Source organism: Penicillium cataractarum (genome assembly GCF_028827025.1).
Source record: "Penicillium cataractarum strain IBT 29864 chromosome Unknown utg000007l, whole genome shotgun sequence".
Taxonomy (NCBI): domain Eukaryota; kingdom Fungi; phylum Ascomycota; class Eurotiomycetes; order Eurotiales; family Aspergillaceae; genus Penicillium; species Penicillium cataractarum.
In genome coordinates, this window is record NW_026622743.1 from 3,125,592 (window position 1) to 3,149,588 (window position 23,997).

At 46.6% G+C, this 23,997-nt stretch overlaps 9 protein-coding genes across 9 annotated transcripts; 6 read left to right on the top strand and 3 right to left on the bottom strand.

Moving 5' to 3' along the window:
* Window positions 1-492: 492 nt before the first annotated feature.
* On the top strand, window positions 493-1,614 carry N7496_008668 (uncharacterized protein; the record flags this gene model as incomplete). Its single annotated transcript, XM_056701587.1, has 2 exons — window positions 493-1,354; window positions 1,439-1,614. The coding sequence occupies 2 exons, from the start codon at window positions 493-495 to the stop codon at window positions 1,612-1,614; spliced, it is 1,038 nt and encodes a 345-aa protein (XP_056553650.1).
* A 747-nt stretch (window positions 1,615-2,361) lies between these two features.
* Window positions 2,362-4,165, bottom strand: N7496_008669 (fungal specific transcription factor domain-containing protein; the record flags this gene model as incomplete). Its single annotated transcript, XM_056701588.1, has 3 exons — window positions 2,362-3,088; window positions 3,178-3,732; window positions 3,804-4,165. The coding sequence occupies 3 exons, from the start codon at window positions 4,163-4,165 to the stop codon at window positions 2,362-2,364; spliced, it is 1,644 nt and encodes a 547-aa protein (XP_056553651.1).
* A 1,003-nt stretch (window positions 4,166-5,168) lies between these two features.
* Window positions 5,169-6,740, bottom strand: N7496_008670 (MFS transporter; the record flags this gene model as incomplete). The annotated part of the gene is made up of 1 exon (XM_056701589.1): window positions 5,169-6,740. The coding sequence occupies one exon, from the start codon at window positions 6,738-6,740 to the stop codon at window positions 5,169-5,171; it is 1,572 nt and encodes a 523-aa protein (XP_056553652.1).
* A 2,499-nt stretch (window positions 6,741-9,239) lies between these two features.
* och3 (glycosyltransferase family 32 protein) lies at window positions 9,240-10,711 on the top strand (the record flags this gene model as incomplete). The annotated part of the gene is made up of 4 exons (XM_056701590.1): window positions 9,240-9,447; window positions 9,508-9,890; window positions 9,962-10,467; window positions 10,525-10,711. Coding segments are annotated over 4 exons (1,284 nt in total), but the record flags the coding sequence as incomplete, so codon positions are not given.
* Window positions 10,712-11,213: 502 nt separating this feature from the next.
* N7496_008672 (glycosyltransferase family 69 protein) lies at window positions 11,214-12,716 on the top strand (the record flags this gene model as incomplete). The annotated part of the gene is made up of 1 exon (XM_056701591.1): window positions 11,214-12,716. One exon carries the CDS (start codon window positions 11,214-11,216, stop codon window positions 12,714-12,716), a length of 1,503 nt encoding a protein of 500 aa, XP_056553654.1.
* Window positions 12,717-13,958: 1,242 nt separating this feature from the next.
* Window positions 13,959-15,073, top strand: N7496_008673 (PIG-L family deacetylase; the record flags this gene model as incomplete). Its single annotated transcript, XM_056701592.1, has 4 exons — window positions 13,959-14,253; window positions 14,317-14,507; window positions 14,565-14,632; window positions 14,722-15,073. The coding sequence occupies 4 exons, from the start codon at window positions 13,959-13,961 to the stop codon at window positions 15,071-15,073; spliced, it is 906 nt and encodes a 301-aa protein (XP_056553655.1).
* A 163-nt stretch (window positions 15,074-15,236) lies between these two features.
* N7496_008674 (glycosyltransferase family 32 protein) lies at window positions 15,237-16,414 on the bottom strand (the record flags this gene model as incomplete). Its single annotated transcript, XM_056701593.1, has 3 exons — window positions 15,237-15,567; window positions 15,643-15,874; window positions 15,946-16,414. The coding sequence occupies 3 exons, from the start codon at window positions 16,412-16,414 to the stop codon at window positions 15,237-15,239; spliced, it is 1,032 nt and encodes a 343-aa protein (XP_056553656.1).
* Window positions 16,415-17,315: 901 nt separating this feature from the next.
* Window positions 17,316-18,525, top strand: N7496_008675 (uncharacterized protein; the record flags this gene model as incomplete). Its single annotated transcript, XM_056701594.1, has 3 exons — window positions 17,316-17,411; window positions 17,541-18,344; window positions 18,403-18,525. The coding sequence occupies 3 exons, from the start codon at window positions 17,316-17,318 to the stop codon at window positions 18,523-18,525; spliced, it is 1,023 nt and encodes a 340-aa protein (XP_056553657.1).
* Window positions 18,526-20,017: 1,492 nt separating this feature from the next.
* Window positions 20,018-22,793, top strand: N7496_008676 (Chitin synthase C; the record flags this gene model as incomplete). Its single annotated transcript, XM_056701595.1, has 7 exons — window positions 20,018-20,122; window positions 20,198-20,369; window positions 20,426-20,787; window positions 20,836-21,670; window positions 21,723-21,906; window positions 21,971-22,604; window positions 22,656-22,793. 7 exons carry the CDS (start codon window positions 20,018-20,020, stop codon window positions 22,791-22,793), a joined length of 2,430 nt encoding a protein of 809 aa, XP_056553658.1.
* Between the last annotated feature and the right edge of the window lie 1,204 nt (window positions 22,794-23,997).

The window sequence follows — 23,997 nt, forward strand, 5'->3', positions numbered from 1 at the left end:
CTGAACTTAGATATTTCCCGCGCCATCGGTGATGCGTTTCTCGATTCAAAGACCCAAACTTGCAACACGACGTCTGACCGGGGGCTCACGATCTCAATAGAATATGAGTCAATGTTTTGTAGACAGTAATTCGTAGGAGTCAACCAATCGGCCCATGAATGTGGAACTGGAAGCGAGCACTGGAAGAGCAGGGTATTGTGTAATCTTAACGTAAACAATTCTCGTTTCTTGTTGACCTAAACTTAGTCCTCCCCGGTCTCCTCATTCACGATAACCATGCAATAATTGAACATCCATTCGGCCCGAGGGATTCAGATAACCGGAGCAGCGAAATACTCAGAATATCGCTCAAAATCGACTAGAGGGAGTTTCCAGATTCGTCCTTTTTAAGTACACCCCCCTCCCTCTATCTGTATTTATACCCCCTCTATATCTTCAAGAATTGCTCTCATCCACTTAAACCTTCATCTTCTTCCGGGGATACCTGATATCATGGGGTCATTTGAACCCAACGGACTACCCAGTTTCGATGAGCTTCCACCAGTAAAAGGCATGCCGCAGGGCTGCGCCTGGGGGCTCTTTGACCGCGACGGACACAAAGATCACCTGGGCTGTTTGAACCTTCTCACACCCTCGGTTGTACAATCTGCTCTGAGAGAAGCGCGTGATGGCGAGTCGGTGTCATTGAACTGGCCGATAAATGCAATACACACACCTGGGTTCTTCCGCAAAGGGCTGGAACATAGAGTGCTCTCTTTTCAGGACTCACCATATAAGCTGCATGGCTTTGATGATGAAATATCTTTCAACACTCAGTGCTCTAGCCAGTGGGATAGCCTTGTTCACTTTGCCCACCAACCCACCGGACTCAATTATAACGGAATCCAGGCAAATATCGAGGTGCTTGCACAAGACGACACCCCTTTTCACAAAGATTGCAAGTATCCAACCTTGAACCACTGGCATTCTCGTGGTGGACTAGTTGGTCGCGGTGTGCTAGTTGATTATTGTGCATACGCGGATGCTCACGGTATTAAATACAACGCATTCGATGCACACAAAATCACCGTTCAAGACTTGGAGGCCGTCATCCACTGGGAAGGGGTCGAGTTGCAAACTGGTGATATCTTGATCGTACGCTCTGGTTTTACCCGCGGTCTTGAGGAAGCCTCGACCCCAGAAAAGCAAAAGGAGTTGATGGACTCTCACCGCACGGTCGGTGTAGAGGGAAGCGTCGAGACGGCAAAATGGGTCTGGAATCACCACTTTTCGGCTGTAGCGGGGGACGCCATTGCTTTTGAGCAAACCCCGCCGACTCTTGAAGACGGTACCGAGGGTGGGATACGTGACTTGGGTGAGTACTATTCCCAATTTTCAAATCAACTGGTTGAGTTTGTCTTTTCATGGCTAATTTCGCTAATCTTCTCTCTTTCACTAGTTCTACACCAATACTTTTTGAGTCTTTTCGGCTTAAACATTGGGGAGCTGTGGGACCTAGAAGCGCTATCTCGAACATGCTCACAGAAGCAACGCTACTCTTTTCTGCTCACCAGTTGCCCGTTGAATGTACCTGGTAGCGTAGGAAGTCCACCAAATGCTTTGGCAATCTTTTAAGCGGACTGCCAAACGCCTTCAGGCAGCCTAATGGTATTTTCAAGTGTTGCAACATTTTGTTCACCAGTGCTGAATACACTTTTCGCCTTCAAGTAATCCCTCTTCTTGCCGATCATGTATTTTCCTTCAAAGCCAAGGCTTTAGCTCGCAATCTACCTTCCATCGGATTATTAGAGTTTACGCTAGCATTCATCAACAGTAGATAACTTGTCCAATGCGGGGTAAATAGTCTTCGTGCATGGGCAAGGCCAAGTACGCCGGAGGTCTACGCCGATTGGTCGGGTAGAATTAAGAGGCAGCATTGGGACATCATACTTGGTCTCCTCGGGAAATCTTCCCATGCTTGTCGAGAAAATAACAGAGTGTCAAAATCCCTTTGTCGAAAGATTCCAACCCACCCCATGTGTAACCGTATAGGCTGAAAATGTCGGCCATGAGGCATTTTTGGCCTAACGTTTTGTTCAGTCTTCATTCTACCCGTGACTATTCTCTAAACCGCGATGGATTGTGGCCCTCTGCAAAAGTTTCGCATGGATTTCAAGTTGCACAGATGATTTCTTAGCATTGAATCAGTATTGCATAATCCCCGTCAAGAGGATTTCCGAATCTTTCCTAAATCATACCATTCTGGTAACCAGAGTCACTATGCGCGCCATAGCTAACTTCACAGAGTTTTCATCACACAACTGACAATGCTTCACTTGCCTATCTCGGTGTTGTTCTAGGCATAACATCCAAAAAACCTAGCTAAGCAGACCCGACTGAGAATGGGTCTACACCCGCCATTTCTTGCATTTCCATCCAACTACTGAACCAAGGATTCTGCTCTTCAACAGCCGGGTCAAAAGCCGTCCACACCATAGACCTTTGGATAACATGCTGGATCGCCCTCCATCGCTCAGTCTTTCGGAGCCGACCAACAACCTCCGCTGTCAATTCAAGACTCTGATCTTCCAGCATATCGTACCAGATCTGACACACACGGTGTACAGAGCGGAGCTGCCAAGCCGCTAGGTCAAATGCCTTGGATGCATCTTTCATAGCTTCACAGCAAATATCGAGGTCCGAGATCGCCACGTTGAATTCTTCGTGACCTTTGGAGGTGCAAGCAATATACAAATGAACCATGGCTGCGGTAAACATTGGGTGAATTCCCTGGATATTAATGCGTCTGAGTGACCACAGCCGTTTGTAAGTTGCTATAATTCTGGTAGTTGTCTTAGCAGCCTCTAGATATCTGCGACGCGAGTCCGTCCATGAGATTTTCGAGGTGATGAAGGGGTGATTGGCGAAAATCATAGCCTCATGAAATTGTGCATGTAGGACTAAGACATGTGGCAAGTAGATCGCAGATGTATTCTCAGTATCGATAACGAGCTCAAGGGGGAGGTCCAAAAGCCACGCATCAAGGGCACTAGTTACCGAGGACGTGTGCGCCCGTAACTGAGATATGGAGCCCGTCTTCTTATCGTAACTACCAAGCAGGGTTGGTTAGAATCGAGAAGTTTAGAAAGAGGAAATGAAAATGGGCATTCTTGACCCTTCCTTCCCATCGGTACATACAATGCCTTTTGAAGACGTTCCATTATGTAACAGAGTCTTATTTGGTGCTCCCACATGGCTGGCAGTGGTTCAACATATCGAGTCAAACCAAACATGTGCTGATCCGTATAGTTTTCCCAGTACAAGGGGGACCGAGGATAATTTCCAGTAGGCTTGCGAACCGGTATACGGCTGGCACCCGATATAGGGATTGACAGTCGTCCGAGGTAGTAGCTCCATGCGGTGTTGATGATATATGTTCCCCAGAAGGCCGTGCTTCGCGCGTTAGCCTCTTCGCGAGATATGTCGTTTGACTGGACGTAATGCTCCACATCAAGGTGTAAACCGAGATGATGAGCCAGCTGTGCTGCCATACCATCATAGAGCCAACCTCGAGAATCTCGACCTTTACTTGCTTCACTACCGCTCATCATAGCTAGCGCTTGAACAGTTGCAATTGTTGGGTTGTCGATATCACGATCTAGCAAAGCTCGGGCTCGGAGTATGAACAGGTCGTGGAGCGAGACCGAGTTCTGAAGGGCGTCTCGATCTGTAAAGAGCGCTCCCCATGAGCACCTTCAAATACTTTTAGCCATAATTCCAGCATAAAGTTCTCTGGATAAGGGAGGGAACGAAACGTGGCTTACATAGCATTGACAAGCAATTCCGAGTAACAGGATGATTTGGTAACCTTCCCAGCCTCACGATCGGCGATTGCCTTCGTTCGAGCGTCCATAAAAGCTTTCTGGTCTACTACATTGAAGTACGGGTTTTCCCACGTGAAGTATAACTTGATTAGATGGTCCTCCATCTCGCGAGGGACAATCTGACCCAAACCAGCTCGTTCAAGCCACATTTCAGGCGTCTCATCATATCTGCCTCCTTGTAAGGTTGGTTGGAATGGGATTGCAGTTTTCAGAAAGTGCACATTGGAAGTGGTGCCAAAGTACTTCAGTTGTCCATGCTCCGTGAATTGAAGTGACCCCGTCCGCTTCACAAGAACCTCCATCTCGGGGTCCAAGCCGGGGGCCAAGCGATGCCCTTGGTCAATTCGCTCGATTAGAGCTCGTTCTCTATCAGTTCTGTCTTGAGAAATGTCCTCTATATCTTTAGCAGGTAGCGTAAGTCTTTTTTCATTCACACATCCGAAAAACTCGGACGGGTCCGGTGTCTGATCACGGATGCTTGAGGTCCTGGGTATCGGTTGGTGGGGCGAAGACGAAGGAATGGGGATATTATGGTCCTGCAAAGTGGTCTCTAGCAAGCGGACTCGTTCAAGTAACTGAGTGACTGCAAGTTTCGACAATCTGTTATCGGTTAGCATAGGTAAACGAAGATTAAATATAGCTCACAGGGGCCGAATGGATCGGAGAGAGTGTTTGCAGACGCTCGCTGAAGATAAGGGACCATATATAGACAAAAGAGGGCGGGCTCACTTTCTCCTGTCCGGACGAAAATATGTACATTTCTGCTCTAGACGAGAACAGCTAGCACACGATGGAGACGACCCATCACAACGGACCTTGAGGCGAAAGCACTGATCGCAGGCCATTGTCGCATGCGACGGCCTGCGGGCACCAGGGGCCGCCATCATGTGCTCAAGATTGCTGAATCGCTAATTTGCAATTGTAGACATTGACTAACGGTAGAAAAAAGCACGGGCGGGGTTTATTATGGTCAAGGTCAAGAAACAGCCGGAGATGCGGGGAAGCTAAACTTTCTAGTCCGACCCAGCGGGGGGAAAGCGGCGGCGAAAATCGGCCGTTGAAAGTTACTGTAGAGAGGGATCCCAACGTATTCTATCTCCATCTCCATTTCAGGTATAATTTGCACAAGATTTATCGAGACCTCTAAACGTGACATGTTTAGTCGTTGTCGCCATACAAGTCTACATGTCGTTTGAAAGAACGCGAAAGTCCCCATAAAATCACCTAAAAATTGATTGGAAGTGGTCCCAGAGGTCTTTATAGTGTGTTCGATTCTGTCGAGGAGCATATAATGCAGTTCCTCGATTAGCTTGACTCCACATGAACCACAACGGGCTTGGGTCCCTCGCTATTGCTGGTCTCCTCAGCGTCACCCAGTGCCTCTCGGGCAATCTTCTCACGCTCTTCTTCGGTCGCATCATACCAATGGGAGACAACGTTTTCTGCATCGCCGAATAAAGCACCAATTTCCTCCAAGGTGCGACCCTTCGTTTCTGGGAAGAGGAAGTAAATGGCCCCGGTGTAGAAGATAGACGGGACGATCAACACCAGGTAGAATTTCCATTCAATCGTGTTCAGAGCCACTGGCGCTGCAACGAGTGTGACTTCAGAAGTGAGGTAGAAGGTACTGAGGCCGATTGCCACTCCCTGAGACCGCAAATGATTGGGAAATATTTCTGCGACATAGACATACTGGGTCGCATCCATGAAAAAGCACCACCAAAATATGTAAAAGAACGTAAAAAACACCGCTGCTCGGAGGCCTGGCATGTTGTCGGTTCCCAGGTATTCCGCGGACAGTGCACAGAGAAATATGGCAGAGACAGTGCAGCCGATCGAGCCGATTAGTAGGCATGTTCGTCGGCCAACACGGTCTAAGTAGAAAGCAGTCCAAGTATTGCCGATGAGAGTGAAAGTCGTCCAACACGCGTTGAGAAGAAGCGGAATTGCACCAGAGAAGCCGAGATAGCTGTAGATGAGGACACCGTAATTGGCAATAACGTAGATTCCAAGGAATTGATCCCCGGCCATGAGAAGGAAGGCCGTAAATGCCCGCCGGCGGTTTGCAGCCGTCCGAAATATTTCGAAGGACCTGGTATTCATGGCCCGGTCATGCTCAAACTGCTTCTCGATCAAAAGAAACTCTTGTTTAGCACGGGCATCATTGGGGTCGTCAGGGGTTTTATGTAGGCGTTTAACAATCTCAAAGGCCTCGTCTCGCCGTCCTTTTTGAAGTAACCATCGGGGAGAGAAGGGTATCAATGAACTCCCAGCGAGAACAATAAGGGGAAAGGTGACCTGGAACGCGAGGGGAAATCTCCAGGCAAACGCCGAGTGGGGGCTGCTTGCTTTCATATAGAAACATGCAAAGCCAAGCCATCCGGCCAAGCTATATCCTACCGCATACATGATTCCAGTAACGCAAACCATCGCACCTCGTGTCTCGGCAGTGGAAACCTCAGCCTGGTAGATGGGCACAATGCATGCCAGGATAGCCGCACCCACACCAGCGATAAAACGACCAGCAAGAAACATTCCCATGTTGACTGCACCCGCACAAATTGCACCACCTATAATCAAAATGACACACCCACCTTGCATGGTTCGCTTGCGACCGAAATAGTCTGCTGTCCACGCCTGTGCCAAACACCCAACGACCGCACCGGCCGAGTTGATGCCATTGAGGGCACCTATCATATTGGTGGTGTGTGCATATCCCGGCTCGCCTTGCACGGGCAGATTGAAATATGTATAGAAATTGGGCTGCCCGACAGTCGATCCAATGATAGCCAACCCGTAAGCACTTGCGATTGTGCCGATGGCAACGAAGACTACCACCCAAAAGTTGTAGGCATTGACAACAACTTTGTGAAGCATTTTAGTTTTTATAGGCTGGATATTGCCTGCCCACGGAATTTCGAGGTTCGAAAAGTAATGATAGGAGAAATAATACCGTGGGCGCCATTCAGGAGACCTGAGAAATTATAACAACTCAAGTTCTCTGTAGATTAAACCACGATTGACCACGATACTGCTATTTTCAGACACACCGCCGGCGCCAAAGTCCGATGACGGGGGATATCCGGTCAGCGCGGGGAACATAAAAGTTCATTGAAAATACAGTATTTGAATCCAGGATCTTCATGACGCAATCATTGGTTCCAGCTCCCGCGGCCCTTCGGCACTGGGGGTGATTTCGCTGCGGGGAAGCGGGGAGAAAAGGTTACCGATAGAAGTTAAAGATGTCCCTAGGCAATATTAGATATTGAATTACCATCCATCTTGCGATGCAGAGTTCCTAGCGGCCTGAATAAAGAGCTAGGCCTGAGATCGAAATCCAGTCTGTAGGCTGGTATGATCCGAACTTTCAGCCATATTAGTATCATGATTTCTTTTTAAATTGTCACTGGTATTAACGTGGCTGTAGCTACGTGTGAGCTAAGTATATACTACAGCAAACACTCTTAATAGCTAGTATTTGTAGGTGGAGTGCATCCTATATAAGAGAAGAGAGCTCTTCAGTTGCCCTTTAATAGTTTTATTGATCCTTCCCATGTCAATAAAGCATTCGGATGAATCGTCCTGGTAAACCCATGCCAAGATTTAACTAAATAAATAACCTTCTTTGGGACGACGAAATTTGCAATGCTCATCAATTCCGCAACATTTAGCTCAGACCAACAGCGGCAGACGTGTAATTCTATGCACTGATTCCTGGGGGTTGTTGATCCATCCTTTTAAACCAGTCAGGTTCGGAATAGGTAAATGGAGAGTGTTGACGAGATCAAGAATCTTAGCTCAAATGTCACATATCAATCCAAAGCCTCACAGTAGAAGTACGTAGCTTTCTGCTCTCTGGACCTCATTGATGCCACTATCAGCTAAGGCCTCCTCTGCCCTCATATTTGTGGGATGTCATTTCCAGCCTATGTAATTTCCCTAGGCTGTTCACATTGATAGGACTGCTGACAAAATCTGATTGAATGCATATTAAGACCGGGTGACTTTGATACCAGTACTGCTGGATCGCCATGCAGTTTCGGTTGGGGAAATTCTCCAGAGAATCAATAGCCACAGAAATACAGTATGTTGCAGGGTATATTGAATTAAAAGATTTAAATTTGAGCCTTCAAGGTGTGATCTACTCATAGCTTCTCTCTCTAGACTTATCAACTCGGCATGCTGATAGGATAGACCACATGTATCAGTTCAGCCAAGTGATCTGACATTCAAAGCAGAGAGTTTACCAACAAGGGTTACTACCTGCTAGCCAATTTAGTTATCTAGGTGTCGATATACATTCCCGTCGATTAAACATAGTAGTATCGGCGTAGCCAAACGGAATTCCGATCTACCTCTCGGAATAGGTGGTCTGGGGGTTATTAGCATAGACAAGTCTAATAGAACTGAAGCGACGCCGGCTAGAGCTAATAATTGGTCTTTGATAGATTCAACCTTTTGACGGAATACTTAATCGATCTGTGGCTGCAATTAACCCGCATCCTATTCTACGTATAGCTGATGGAATGGCTGACTGACTTCAGAACTCGAACGGCCGAGCCCTCGTTATGACAAATTATCTCCCCCCTGCTCCATTCCCTGGTTCCGTTATATCGGAATCGTCACTTCATTTCTATAGCTGGAAACAGCATTAGAAAATCTATCTCAAAAGGATGAGAGCGAACAAAGACCTCGGAGTCAATGGCATACATATTTGAATGGATCGATACAACCAGCTATGTTAGAAGCCAAGTTGAGCTGGAGACGAAGAGAGCGGGATGTTTGGTCTGACCAACAAAAGTAGTCAGATGACCATAGCAGGTCTATTAAACGATATTTAGTATAGTCTGCACATTTAAATATTTAGGTGATGGTGGGGTATGGATCATTTCTAGAGTCAGCTTATTTAGCTGATTCTCGGGGTGTCTAAGTTGTCCAGGCCCGAGGGATGTGAACGAATACGGGAAGCAAACCGAAACAAAAAGATATGGTGCTGGAAAGACTTCAGAATGGTCACATGACCGTGTGTTTTCATCTCAGGGCGAAATATGGGAAATCTGCCCTTGGCAATTATTATCTAGATGCTAGGGATTTGGTTGGCCGTCGCTCGCTAGGCTGTTACCGCGGCTCCTTAAAATTAGGTGGCTGCTGCAGGGTTCGTAACATCAGCCTTGTTCTACCGTAAAAGGCTAGTCGTATTGGTGTATTACGACTAGGGAACATAAATAACCGTACATTACACACGACAAAATTACTGTATCTTGGGACTCTTAAACCACGGTCTTTGGTGGTAAAGTATGACGGTTGAGTTCGTCATATATAATTAGGCACCCACAATATAGCCTCGAAGGGTGCAGGTTGTAGGCTTAATTCAGAACATGCCGCTTCTTGGGTGTTTTACAGGTACAAACTTTGGGCATTATGGCATCGCGCCGGCATGTTCGGCGACGGGCAATTGTCGCAGTGGCATTAGCGGGCCTCTTCACTTGGCATCTACACTCGCAAACAGACAATACCTCAATCGTAGTGAATAAATATCCACTACTTTTAAAATATGTATCTGGCCAGAGGGGAGAAGGCGGAGGTACGAATGTCCATTTCAAATATCGCTGCACAAGCCGTGTCTTCTTGCTAACATCAGCAGCTTGGCATATCCCACCTAGTTGGGCAGAGGGATCTGGTGCTGCTGTGGGAAACATTATCGATGCAGCCAATTTAGCTCTCAATGCATCCAAACTCCTGCCAGAGCGGCAGATTCCGCATTCTGATATACCCCTGATCATTCATCAAACATGGAAGGATACACAGCCCGAGGGATGGCCAGAGACATTCTGCCAGAGCACTGAGAAATGGTTATCAGGTGTTGACACCGGTAAAATGGCTTACTTCCTATGGGATGATAATGGCATTGCTCAATTCATCCGTCACTTTGAACCGGAGATAGAGAGTCAGTTCTACGCACTACCGAACAACGTGGAGCGATCGGACGTATTTCGCATCCTGGTTTCCAAGTGGATTGGTGGCATAGTAAGTTACTTCCTCCCCTTTTCTATGACCACATTCGAGTCCTGTGGAATCATGATAATAACCAAAGATAGTACGGGGATATGGACACCGAACCTACTCGGCCACCGTCAGAATGGATTGCCCCGTCAGATCTACAGCCCTGGCAAGATTCGCATACGGGGGATGTATACAACTCCACTGAGTCTGTCAGAGCTATTGTTGGTTTAGAGGCAGATTGCCTACCTGATAGTGACCTTTACTGGCGTATGGGCTACTTCTACCCCATCCAATTAACGCAGTGGTCTTTTGCTTGGGCGCCTGGTCACCCCATTCTCCAGTCATTTATCAACCGTCTATTTTCAGCCGTCCAGGCAGTTTCAGACAAGAATAAAGGGGATTTTAAATCAAACTCGGCTCAAAAGGCTCTTTACGATATTGACCCGTTAAATTTGACCGGACCTGTGGCATTCACAGATTCTGTCCGAGGGTGGTTGGAAACTGACTGGGATCTCCGCTGGAATGCCCTGTCGGGACTAAACGACGGAGGGCAGAGCAAATTTGTGGGGGATGTTCTCGTTCTCCCGATCACTGGGTTCAGGTATGTTCAGCACCACCAGGCTTGTTCGTGTACTAATGGAGTACTAATGGAGTACAGCCCTGGAAGAGGCCAATACGGAAACATGGGCTCAAAGCCTGTTACGGATCCCTCTGCTCGATTATTACACCACGCAACAGGGTCTTGGAGAAAAACTAGCATTCTAGTCGAGTACGGCAAATTTTGCCGCACTTTTTTTGGGCGCTGCAGAGACTGGTCAAAAGTGCCTCACAACTGGCTTATTTGACCTTAGTGCTTGTTCTATTAATGTTGCGGTCAACGTGAAGATTTCTTCAGTATTACTATTTAATGTTGGGGGCAATGGGAAACGTGATGGTAGATGTGTTTTATTTTTTTGAATGACAAGCACAAATACAAGAGATGTAGTCTCTGACTTGGGAAGAATTCTGTACTATACACCAATAAAAGCAATCAAATGAGATAAAAACAGGTCGAACATCACTTCCAGGGCAGTCTGGTTGGACCCCAGAGATGGTAGGAGTGATTCCTCAACATGGGAGATGTTAGCTGCCCCACAATTCGGTTTAGTAACCACTCTTCTAGAATTATGGATCCTCGTACAAAAGAACACACTTTTCACATACTGTCGTTTAAATAGAAAGATGGACAAGATATTTATTTCTATATATTGAACAATGCTATAAACATAAGGAAGGTCTTGGCATGCCACGTGATCTGTGCTTCTCACTCTGGCCCCAGGCAGCACTAGAACATGACAACGTCCAACCATGCCTATCAGCGTCGAGTCTGACGAGTATGAGCTCGAATCCGCATTATTACTCGGCTGGGGGAGAAGTGGCCGGTCTGGCATTGAATGGCGAACTCAAACCTTCGCCCTGCGCTGGACAAGGCGAAAGCTATCTGCACTGTTAACCCGCGTTCTCCTTTTCTTTGCACGCACCGTGGGTGTACTCTTCGGACTGGGATTCAGACGCCGGGCTTCTCTCTATTTTCGTGTCATACTGGGCGGAATTCTAGTGCTCATATGCCTCACTGGAATATTTTGGCCGTCATATACCCACCCACCGCCACACTACCAAACACTCCGAGACCGAGTTCAAAGAAGTGAATCTTATGGACGTGGTAATATTCAAAACGAGAAAATATTTATCGCCGCAGTTCTTTACGATCCAGAGGGAGTGATTGCAAACGGAAAATGGGGTCATGCTCTTCTCCAGCTCATTGAACTTCTCGGGGAGCAGAATGTCTTCTTGAGCATTTACGAAAACAATAGTGGACCAGACGGCGACGATGCCCTTCACGCTTTCGCAAATCAAGTGACATGCAACAAGTCAATTGTGTCAGAGCCAGGTCTAAGTTTAGGGGCACTTCCAAGAGTGACTATCCCAGGAGGAGATAAACGAATCAGGCGCATCGATTATCTGGCCGAAGTTCGAAACCGTGCTTTGCAACCCCTACAGAATAGTGATAAGACATACAACAAAGTCTTATACCTAAATGACGTTATTTTCGACCCTGTCGAAGCCGTCCAGCTCTTGTTCTGCACCAATGCCGACGCCAATGGTGTTGCTCAGTACCGAGCCGCATGTGCAGTGGACTTCAGTAACGCTTTCAAATTTTACGACACATACGCGACTCGTGACCTGGAAGGCTATGGCATTGGTCTTCCCTTTTATCCCTGGTTTACTACCGCGGGAAGCGCACAGAGTCGACAAGATGTACTGGAGGGCAGGGATTCCGTGCGTGTACGCAGCTGTTGGGGCGGTATGGTTGCATTCGATGCCAGATATTTCCAAGGGCGAGATTCTATTGAATTTCGTGCAGATTCCGAGATGTTTTGGGATGCATCTGAGTGCTGTATCATTCATGCAGATATACAGAGCGCAGCACCGGTCACGGAGGAATCTCGCAATTTGGGATCATACATGAATCCCTTCATCCGGGTTGCTTATGACGGAAGAAGCCACTCGTGGCTTTGGCTCACTCGGCGTTTTGAGAAGTTATACTCACTTCCTCATAACATTTTGAACCATCTAGTCGGTTTTCCTCGATACAATCCTCGTCGCACCGAGACTTTTGGTCAAATGCTCATGAGCCCTCTTTGGGTACCGGGTGATGGTGAAGGAGATCAGGGTGAGGTGCGGACTATAGAGCGTGAAGCTGGAAATAACGGCTTTTGTGGACGACGGGGACTCGAAGTCTTGGTTGAAGATAGATTGCCGGATCAAGATGGATTTGAGCCCATTCGGGTCCCAACCGGGTTGCTTTGAATAAATAACACCTGACTCTTTCTGAATCGACATGTTGGATATCACTAAATACCTAAGATTCCCCATATTCATTGTGAAAAGGAATCGAATGGTTCGATAAAGCCTCAAACGGTATTTTTGCGGATATAATCTTTTGTATCGACACATTCTGATGATCAAGAGATACACATACAAAGGGACTTTATTATGATATACGGCATCACTTAGCTACTGTAAAACTGTCTCTTCGAGTCCAAATATTGATACCTACACGCAAGATGTGGTAGCAAGATCACATGGAATTTTATTAAGACTATCGACTTAGAGAATACCTTGTAACAAGGTTGTGTGGCCATAGCCGAGTCTAGTACATCCCATGATGTGGATTTTCTTGTGCTAACGAGGGATTTACAGATGGGGCTAGAAGACACTGGCAGGAGAAAATTGGTGAACTTACCCGACCAGGCTCTCATAATTTTCTCTCATGGTGGGCTTTTCTAAACTTGTGACCTGTCATACCAGTCTGTACAAGGTATGTATTTCAGCCGCAGGGTTACAATTAAGCGATGTAAGATTGGCCAGGAAGAAAGATCGTCCCACCGAGTAGTAGCAGTACCATGAGAAAAAAGGAAATACGGAACAAAATTTTTGTTCAGCCTTGCGAAGGAAAAGGGGCTGGCGGGGTTTGCACACGCGATTTCAGGGTCCAAAAATCCGGGCCAATCCGTGAACCGAACGAATACTTCCTTAGGATGGACAAGCCGTTTTTCTAGAGACGATCAGCGTAGCTTAGCTGTCTAGGCTGCGACATTCTTGGTCATCGATTGGTTGCGTAGTAAGTTTAAGCTTTAAAGGCAGGGCTTGAATTCCGGATGTCCCGTAGGCAACCATATTGTGATTTGCTGTCATGTTTGATACCAGGCTGTAATACCGTCCAATTTAGTAAACTGAGAGTTTTGGGTTCACAAAACTTGAACGTACGCGATTGAAGACGAGGGTCGTTCATTACACAGGTGGTCAGCACATGGTATTCACAAGGTTTTCAACAGTGGATGCAGTATTGTGATACACGAATGAAATCCCAAAATTACAACCCAGTAGTAAACGGGTATTTGATGTGTACCGCTCCCCTTGGTTGAAGATTACCACTCACCTCTTAGTGCGATAGATTGTCTGAGGCTATCGGAACCCCTTCCCTTCGCCTTCCTGCTCACGGGAACGGCCCTCTAGTTCTTCCTTCTGATCAATCGTTTCCCGAATGAGATGATTCTTCTTCGCGTCGTGAGGCGACTTGGGCGCCGGCTTCTAACCAGAAGATGGCTTGCAATTCTTCCAGCCTTAGCTGGGGCGGCCGTAACATGCGCCCTGCTTCTGTACCTCACACTTGCCTATTATCTGGCTGATGACCCACGCCTGGTACCGGACAAATTTCGCCACGCGCGTCGGCCAATGCTTATCACAGCACACCCAGATGACGAAACTCTATTCTTTAGCCCTAGCATTCTCTACCATCGACACGATGCCCATGTCACGCGCTCCTTGCTGGTGATCTCCTCAGGTATGCAGATCATCCACACTCGAATAAGTAGTGAAGAATCACCCAATGCTTAAGAGTTTCAAGGAAATTATAATGGGATTGGTGAGCAACGCCAAACAGAAATTCATAACAGCTGTGCTGCATTGGGTATCTCCGCGGATCACTGTGTGGTCTTGGACCACCCTGGACTTCAGGACAATCCAAAGAAATGGTGGGATGAAAAGCTGATTGAAGAAATTATTGCGCCTTACGTCGAAAAATGGAAGGCGGACCTGGTGAGTTCCATGAAATTATTAGCTACCTGAAGCTATTTTCTAACATGTATTTTCTAGATCATGACATTCGACCGAGGCGGAATCTCGGGCCATATTAACCATAGAGCAGTCAGTGCCGGCGTGAGGTACGTTTGTGATTCGACCAGCATTTTCCTTCCCCCCATCATCACTAGATCGACTAGCGTTGATGGATTATTGACGTTTGAAAATCTAGGAACTATGTTGCAACCAACGAGCATGCACCTCCCGCATTCACTCTGCAAAGTACTTGGCTAATACGGAAGTATTCATCATTGATCGACTTGATTCCATCCGCTATCCCGTTTTTATGGAAGCTGCTTAGGGCTCCTGTGTTACCCGCAACAATACCATCGAACCCCAAAATTGTGGACCGATCTCTCGCGCCAGATACAGGGAAAGATAGGGTACTCTTGGTGAGCTCGTGGCAGACATATCTCGAGTCTCGAGCTGCCTTCGGTCAACACGCGAGCCAGTACTCATGGGATAGATCACTATACTTAGTGATCAGCCGCTACATGTGGTTCAACACATTGGAAAGGATCTGAAAGTTGTCAATACAACCTGAAGTAGGACATTACGGGACAAATAATTAGAAGATCGTTTTAAAATGAAATATATATACATGGAAAAATGTATCAGCACACTGATGACGACTCGGGTAGCATCAGACGGGTTCCAAGGTATAATAATACACTGAAGAAAATTTGCCTATGTGTACTTAAACAAAGGCTTAAAAGAAGGATTTTTCAGGTTAGATTCGACGTCTCGTGTTGAGAAACGATGTCGCGTAAACCGTGCACACCATAGCAGTAGGGCCAAGACTCCAAATGTTATTACCACAGCAATAAAAATAAGCTTCGGCTGGGCGTCCTTAAGCAGAAGTATCAGACGGGCGTCTTTGGTGTGCCAGGAGGAGGAACCTAAATGGCGGAAGAGGGGAGTATCGACGAATCCATTCAGCATATGCAAATTCGGGTTGTCGGAAGGCCCTGAGAGGATTCGAATGCTCGATCGGTTGGTCTGTAGGGTGTATACGGTTCTATGCCAAAAAGAAAATGTCAGTTGTGATAAGACGAATAGTAAGAAGAATGTGTAGACCATTCGAGGCACCTACGAAGCATAGTGGCATCCAGTGCTGAACATCACTGTGACATACGGCAGAAGCGGCCATATATGATTGAACATAGACAAGCTCTCGATCAGTGATCTGACGAAGGTATTATTAGGCGAGGCAAGCATCATGCCAATCGAAAAGCCTGTCGGATGGGCAGCCGGAGCAACGAAGTCAAATTGACGAAGAGGTTCGAGGGAACGTTTGCAGGCCAAGTCGAAGTCAAGAACAGCACCTTGTAACATTTCCATTGTCAGTTCGACGGTCAGGCTGGGATTCATGTACCAAACTTCACAGGTAACGCACCCCCATACTTCTCTAGCGCCATATAACGTAGAGCATCAATACGTTGGACCATAAATGGATAGTTTTCCCACATATCATAGAGATGAGGATAGTTCTTCTCTACGAACTGTGGCGCATTGGTGTCATTCCAGAGGAAAAACTCCCACGAGTCGTGATGCTTGAGGCAATCAGCTCTGGCTGTCATCCATTCTGATGGTGGAGCATTTGGACCGAGGTGAATGTGATGCAGCTTCGCTGGAATCACTGGGTGCAAGCCTGCATCCTCTGTAGAATAGTTGGCCGGGAATGAGGAGAATGTCAGATCAAAATTATCGTGGTGCTGAGAAATAGTCGCTTGAGCTGAAGATTCGGTCCAGACAAACGGTAATCGGAAAAGATAGTATAATCTCTGGACAGAAGAAGCCGACAGCCAGGCAAGAACGAGCAGCAATACTAGCACAAGGGACACTCGAAGGTGACCTCGCGCCATGACTCCAGCCAAAGTCAGGGCAATATCAAACCCGCAAAGGTCGGCGTACAGTGCTTGGCACGATTGATGATTTAATGTTTATGAGCACTGCTGCCTAATTGGCAACGCCATATTCAGAATACTGTAGCCGAATACACTAGTACTGAGAGAAACGGACTGCCTGAAGCTTGAGAGTATCCCATACATCAGTAGCCTGAGGAGCTCGTACTAGAATGTTACAAGGCCACCCGGTCTTCTCCTGTATGGACCTCTTAAACAGGGGTCCTCAAGCCTCAAGCTCAATTTCGTCTCAAATTCCCTTGGTTAAGCTTAGCTATAAGCGCTAGCAAACTCTTTTTATGAGCTCATGATTCGTAAAATGAACTAAAGACAGAATTCAGGGTCTTTCACCACTGGTAACTTCGCTACCTAGTGCCGTAATTGAGTGGAGTGGGGATTACAAGACGCGACAGTGACAGTGACAAATTACGGGCACTGGTATGTACTGTACTATGTATGATTAAGGGTCCGACAGAAATATGATGTATATAATATCTCAAGGTTTTGCTGTCCAGCCTTATTGTCACATCTTCGGGTTTGACCTTGGGTTGTTATGTCGTTGGTATTCCACTTACCGCATACCCAATATACTTTACAAAAATGACAACGGAATAATACAAGGGTATTGACTCAACACCCATCCTTTGTGATAAAATACCAGGTCCTAGCTTCCCAAAAAAAAAAACCTCGCGACAAATTCCCGTTTTCTGTATTGAGTCTGGACATCGTACTGCAGCAGATCCGGTGGCCCACTTAAGGCTACTTTTCCAAGAAATCTTGTAAGTTTGTCCGAAGGAACTTGTCGTTCCATAAAGCTTACATCTTGCCTTTGCCCGATTCATCCTGTCTCTACACTGCCTTGATGCAAGCACAAACTCCGAAGCGTGTATTGTGGCGGTGGTCTCGACTACAGCCCAGCCAAGATGTCAAATCATGGACATACATAGCTCTCCTCCTGGTAGGTAATGCAATCTATGTCATTATTTCCTGTCTAATATCTCTTAGTTGGTTTTACAGAACATGACATCTATAATTGTACGTAGGGTGACCAGAAGTCTTGATGCTTTAATACTAAGACGAGTCTTAGTTGCAGCATACACTACAATCGCAGCCGGCCACAAATCACGACAGGTTCGAGCCTTTGTCTGGCATTATCCTGATTGAAATATCCAAATTCACCATCTCTGCGATTTGTGTTATGCATTCCGATGCAAGCCCCTCGTTGCGGGAGGGTTTCAGTGGAACTCTGCTTACTGCTTCTAACGACACTACCGTGTCTGCCGTACTCTTTACTGTCGCTACGATTTTACAGAGCGTGGGAGCCCACTATCTTGACCTTGTTCCCTATCTCGTCTTGTCTCAACTCAAGACTCTTGTGACGCCCATATTTGCGAGGATTATATTGAACCAAAGATATCCCCTCAAAAACTGGATTTTCATTGCCATGATGTCGCTTGGCATTGTTTTGGCTCAGCTTGGATCTGGCTCGGACAAGTCAAGTGCAAAGGGGTTGAAGGTTCAATCCATGGTGCGCGGGGCATTTGTAATGCTACTGGCAGGAGTTTGCGTTGCAATAGGCAGTCTGTGCATTGAGAGGACTATGAAGAGATCTGGTCTTCTTTTCCTTTGCAATTCTCAACTAGCTGCCTACAGCTCCTCTTTCGCACTCATTTACTTTTGCTGGATCACAAATTTGAGCTTTGGCGATTTCTTCCGAGGATTTAGTATCTTGGTTTGGATATACTTAGTCCTACAAGTGTCAGGAGGTTTCCTGGTTGCGTGGTGTGTTCAGATGACTAGCACAGTCACCAAAAACTATGCTCAGGGCCTGGGGTTTGTCTTGGCCGTGGTGGTGCCTCGATTGGTGACCCACCAGGATATCAGTCTTGAGGTAAGATTCTGCAAGAGCCTCTTGTATTATGAACGTGTGTCGCTAATTCCATCATTAGCTACTGGCCGGGGTTGGTCTCGTCTTAGCCTCTGTACTTGGGTCCAGCTCTTTCAATCAAAGAAAACCGGCTATGGATGAGATACAAGAAAAGGGCAATAACTTGAATAAGTGCGAAGTGTGAAATTTCTTCCTTTTTCATTTGATTAGCGTTACAGTTTTAGAGGCATGGCACATAAATGAAGTTTTCCGTAAATAATGTCAGGTCGGTCAGCAATGGTGATCTATTCCCTTTACCACTCATGTAAAGCCGCTCTATCGTTTTCTAAAAACAAGTCACTTCGTTTCAACAATTCATATTAGATAGTCCTGTTTTTAGATTGGAGTAAAATAAAACATAGTCGAAGTCAGATCGAGTTCGCTGCCTTCAGGACAGAGCATCGGGGGCATATGTCTCCGTCCGGGTTTCTACATTTCCAGCACGGGACAGGACGAAGATACAGATATGCATAACCGCAAGGAATCTTTTGAGTCTTGACTTCGTCATAACCCTTTATAGACCTCGATAGGGTAGCTCCTGGCTTACGGGAATCTTTGGCAATAATGACCTCGGCCACTCAGCCTTGCAGGGGATCCAGCCTGACGTAGCACTCTATTTTTCAGCCACAATGTTCAATAATTGTGCAATAATGCAATATATTCCAGAACGGCATTTTCTGCGGATATAGCTCCAAAAAGGCAAACTCTTACAATACTAACTCCACGCCATGTCCAGAACGTAGGGGAGTCAAAATATATATTTGAGATTGCACACCGGGGCTTACTACTGGGCAGGTACCTAGAAACAACCTTAAAATAGGAGATCAAGTTTCAGTGAAGCATGCTTGATCATGTTTATTTCGGCTTTCTAATCCTTCAAAATTATTTTGGTGGTACATGAAAGTGTACCTATTTACCAGATCAATCCCGCTTGGGTGAGTGGGCGGAACGGAACGCGTGGGAAAATTCGTCGGCAGGTCCGATGCAGATCCGCAAAGGTTATTATCGGGATGGGAGCGACGCGACTCTCCAACCACATTTTATAACGTGGCTTGAATTGAGAACCTGTCTAAGCTCCTAACTTGTCCAAGATGGGTTAAGGTTATTGATTGACCCGCCAGCGAACACGTGGTGAAACGACCATAAAAGAGCGAGATGGTATCGCTCTGGCTCTTCTTCCCTGGAGGGCTTTATATTCATCCCCGTCCGTAACTAGTGGGAGGCCGCTAATTACCCGATCGGGCCCGCTGACGTACGACTATTGCGCAGCGCCTACACATATCCATGGCCCACGACTTGCGCATCCTACCAACAATTTTGACAATAATGTGTGAAGAAAGAAGAAGAAAAAATTTTCTCCATGCTTCTATTACGTGCGCTATGAATAGAATAGATTGTCGCAACTCGCGCTGGTCGTGTGCATCGCCTTTACGCGGTCCATTGACGAGCGATCACCACTTGCTCGGGCATTCAGTCTAATTCCGATCGACCGGACGATTGCCATAAGTTCTCACTATCCGGCCTGAGCTCATCAAGTTCTTCCGTGACTAGTTTCCAACTCTTGATTCGAACCAAAGACTACTTGCCTAGCAACTTCTGGGAGCCATTTTACCTACAATTTATTGTCTGCAGACAAAATGAGGACTTCAACGCCGACGGCTGTCGCGCCTCATCGATACAATGACTATTTTAGCCCTCAGCATACGAGGGACAGCAGTTATAACTCAAATGGCTCTTTCGATGTAAGTCGCATCTCCACGTATTACCGACCTGACATTTAGTCCGTCGCAAAAGTTTAGATACTGATCAATTTGTAGCCTCGTCGCTCACTCGTTCCTGGAATTCGCCGGTATCCTACGCGAAAAATTAAGCTCGTGCAGGGTTATGTTCTGAGCGCCGACTACCCAGTACCAAGCGCCATTCAGAATGCCGTACAAAAACAATATCGAGAATCGCCAGAACTTTCCGAGGAGTTCTCCCAGCTGAGATGTGAGTAACGGTAACGACTAATGAGCTTTCTGTCTTGTCCAGAACTGATTGTACAGATACCGCCGCTACCTGCGACCCGGATGAGTTTGTTATGCGAAATGGCTACAATCTTCGCCCAGCTATGTCCAACCGGCACACCGAATTGATGATCGCAATCACCTGCCGAAGCGAGAATAAGGTTCTGACGGCACGGACCCTTCACGGAGTAATGCAAAATATCCGCGATATCACCAATCTCAAAAAGTCGGAATTCTGGAATCAAGGAGGACCAGCTTGGCAGAAGATCGTTGTCTGCTTGGTCTTTGATGGAATCGACTCCTGCGACAAGAACACTCTTGACGTATTGGCGACAATCGGTATCTATCAGGATGGCGTGATGAAGAGATCGGTAGACGGTAGAGAAACTGTCGCACATATAGTAAGTCACCAAGCTCTGAATTGCCGCCAATGTACTCACCAAGACCAGTTTGAATACACTACACAACTATCTGTAACCCCAAACCAGGAACTAGTTCGACCTCACGGAAACGAATCCACCAATATCCCTCCAGTCCAGATGATCTTGTGTCTGAAACAGGAGAGCAGCAACAAAATCAACTCGCACCGCTGGATTTTCAATGCCTTTTCGCGTATGCTAAACCCGGAAGTGGTGGTCCTTCTTGATGCGGGTACCAAGCCCTGCAAGGAATCTCTTCTCGGGTTATGGCAGGCGTTTTATAACGATAAGAACCTGGGAGGCGCTTGCGGCGAAGTCCACCCTGTCCAGCACAAGAAGAGTGTTTTCAACCCTTTCGTCGCTGCTCAGACCTTTGACTTGAAACAATCGAACCTTCTTGAAAAGCCACTAGAGAGTGTATTTGGGCATGTTTCGCTGGGCGAATTTTCCGCTTATCGCTATCGAGCCATCATGGGCCGACCGTTAGAGCAATATTTCAATGGTGACCTGACACTATCGAAAAAGCTGGGAAAGAAGGGATTTGATGGCATGACAATTTTCAAAAAGAACATGTTCCTTGCAGGCGATCGCATCTTGTCTTTCGAGCTGGTAGCCAAGGCCGGATTCAAGTGGCACTTGACGTTTGTCAAAGGATCAAGAGGAGAGGTAGAAGTCCAGAGCGATTTTGCAGAGTTCATAACCAAGCGACGACAGTGGTTGAATGGATCTCTCGCAGCGAATCTCTATGCCTTTATCCATTTTGGTCGACTTTACCAGAGTGGCCACAATTTGCTGTTCTTGGCATTTCTCCATCTACAAATGATTTACAACTTTGCCAAATTTGTGATGAGTTGGTTTTCCCTCGGTATGGCTAGTCAACAAATCTTCAGTTGTGAGCTACAACTAACTATCAACAGCGTCTTTCTTTATGATAACGTCGGTCATCATGGGCCTCGTGGGCACAGCAAATGAAGCAAATGACCAACAAGCTTGGCCATTTGGGAACGAAGCTTCACCAATTGTGAATAACTTCCTGAAATACGGCTACGTCTTACTCTTATGCTTGCAATTCATCCTTTCTCTTGGAAATCGCCCCAAAGGGTAAGCAAACATCATTTTTCCACTTTGGTGAGCATGCCAAACTGACACCTTCTTAAACGAACAGCTCTCGGTTAGCCTATATCATCTCATTCACATACTTCCCACTTATTCAGGTCTATACCACTATTCTAGCATTCTACCTAGTCAGCCAGGCTACGAGGAAGCTGGTGGTCAACTCGGTGCTATACGAAGATGCGATGCAATCGGCTGTGTGGAACAACCTCGCCTCGAGTATGGTTCTGATAGCCTTGGTCGCTACTTACGGAGCGCATCTTGTTGCCAGCATTCTTTACATGGACCCACTCCACGTTTTAACATCTGCGTGGGCCTACTTCGCCGGAACAACGTGTTCCTCCAATATGATCATGGTCTACGCCTTTTGCAACTGGCACGATGTCTCGATCGGTACCAAGGTAGTCGAAAAGACCACGTCCCTTCCGGAAGTTCAAACACAGAAGGATGAAAAATCAAAGTTCATTGAGGAATTGGATAGGCCCCAGATAGATATCGACACTCTCTTCCAAGAGACTGTTAAGCGAGCTTTGGCTTCGTTCGAGGCCCCGGAGGAATCCAATGGGAAGGACGTTGACGATTTGTATAAAGCCTTCCGGACCTACCTCATCCTGCTTTGGGTTTTCAGCAACCTAGCCATGGTTCTTTGCATTATGAGCACGGGAATTAGCCGCTTCTGTCTCTCGGTCAGTCTTATACATTCTAATTACCACCCACCGTGCTAATATTTGTTTTAGACCCTACCCAACATTCGTATTTGGAATTACCTTTTGGCTGTGGTCTGGGCAACAGTCGGGATTTCACTATTTCGCTTCGCTGGGTCGCTGTGGTTTTTGGCAAAGACGTCCGTGATGTGCTGTGTCTCACGGAAATGACCTTTTTATGAGCCGAAATGCAACATTTTCATTGATCGAATTCACTTGATTTTATTTTATCTAACCTGGAATATGCCTCAGCTTCCGAGAGTGCTAGTAGCGGGCGGTATACACTTCAATGAAGTGCCGTAAGTACTGCAAGATTTGAGGTTGCCATTCATTTAGATATCGTATGGATCTCAGTGACAAAACCCAAAAAATGGACTTTACTTTGACCCTAAGTTTTACATCTTCTAGAGTGATACCGGTGACATACACCGGTAACCAGAAACCGCGGGGGGTAGTCTTCGGCTTTGCATGTAGTACGCAAGAAGCCATATTATATTTAAGAGGAAACTGTGGCCATTTCAAATATGTAATAGTTGATCAACTCAAGCGGAATATCCAAGCTAAGAACACAACTTTATTAGTAATGATTATCTTTGTCTCGCATGAAGAATCATACAAAGATACGAGTGACTTAAAAGGTATGGCTTCGCAAGATAGACCTCCCCATTCACCGGCCAGTCTCATACATCGAGTCCCTGACTGCTTTTCGGGTAACCAGTTTAGCGCGGCGGCTGATTCTTGGCCATCCTTCGCCGATTGTTTGCATTACTGACCAGTTAGCTAACTAGGGTAATCTGCCTGAGTCAGTCGTGGGATACGTGCTGGGGATCTGCTCCAGCCTGAAGAAGTGGGCAGGCCAATAAGCATCCCAGTGATAGTGGGTCAACTCTCAAAACCTCAATAGTTCAGTGTAAGCTGATGGGGACCTGAGATGGTACAGTACTGTGCGCTTCCCTATACATACCCAATACGTCCTAGTGCGTTTCATTACAAATTCCAGGGTCCTTTCCAGCCTCACATCCTTCCCGTTATAGATTAGCCGCCCAACCTGCTCAGAAGCCCGAAAATTACACTACCAAAATTACCCTACCGTGTCTCTCTTGCTTGCCGACCGCTCTTTATTTCCTCAAGAGGGCTTCACGATCTTTCGTAAATGATGAGCGTGGAAGTTCAACCTATCTCGAAAACACCTACTAAGAAAGCCACTTTGACTACTTAGTTTGTCGGATAGAAAATGGAATTGGCCGCCCACCAGTCCGTGGTCACAGTTCCAGAGCATCAAAAACTGGAGACGGGTTATGAACGATGGATAAAACAGCATAACGATGAATCAATCAGTGTTAAAGATTCAAGACCTGTCAAACATGAGATGATG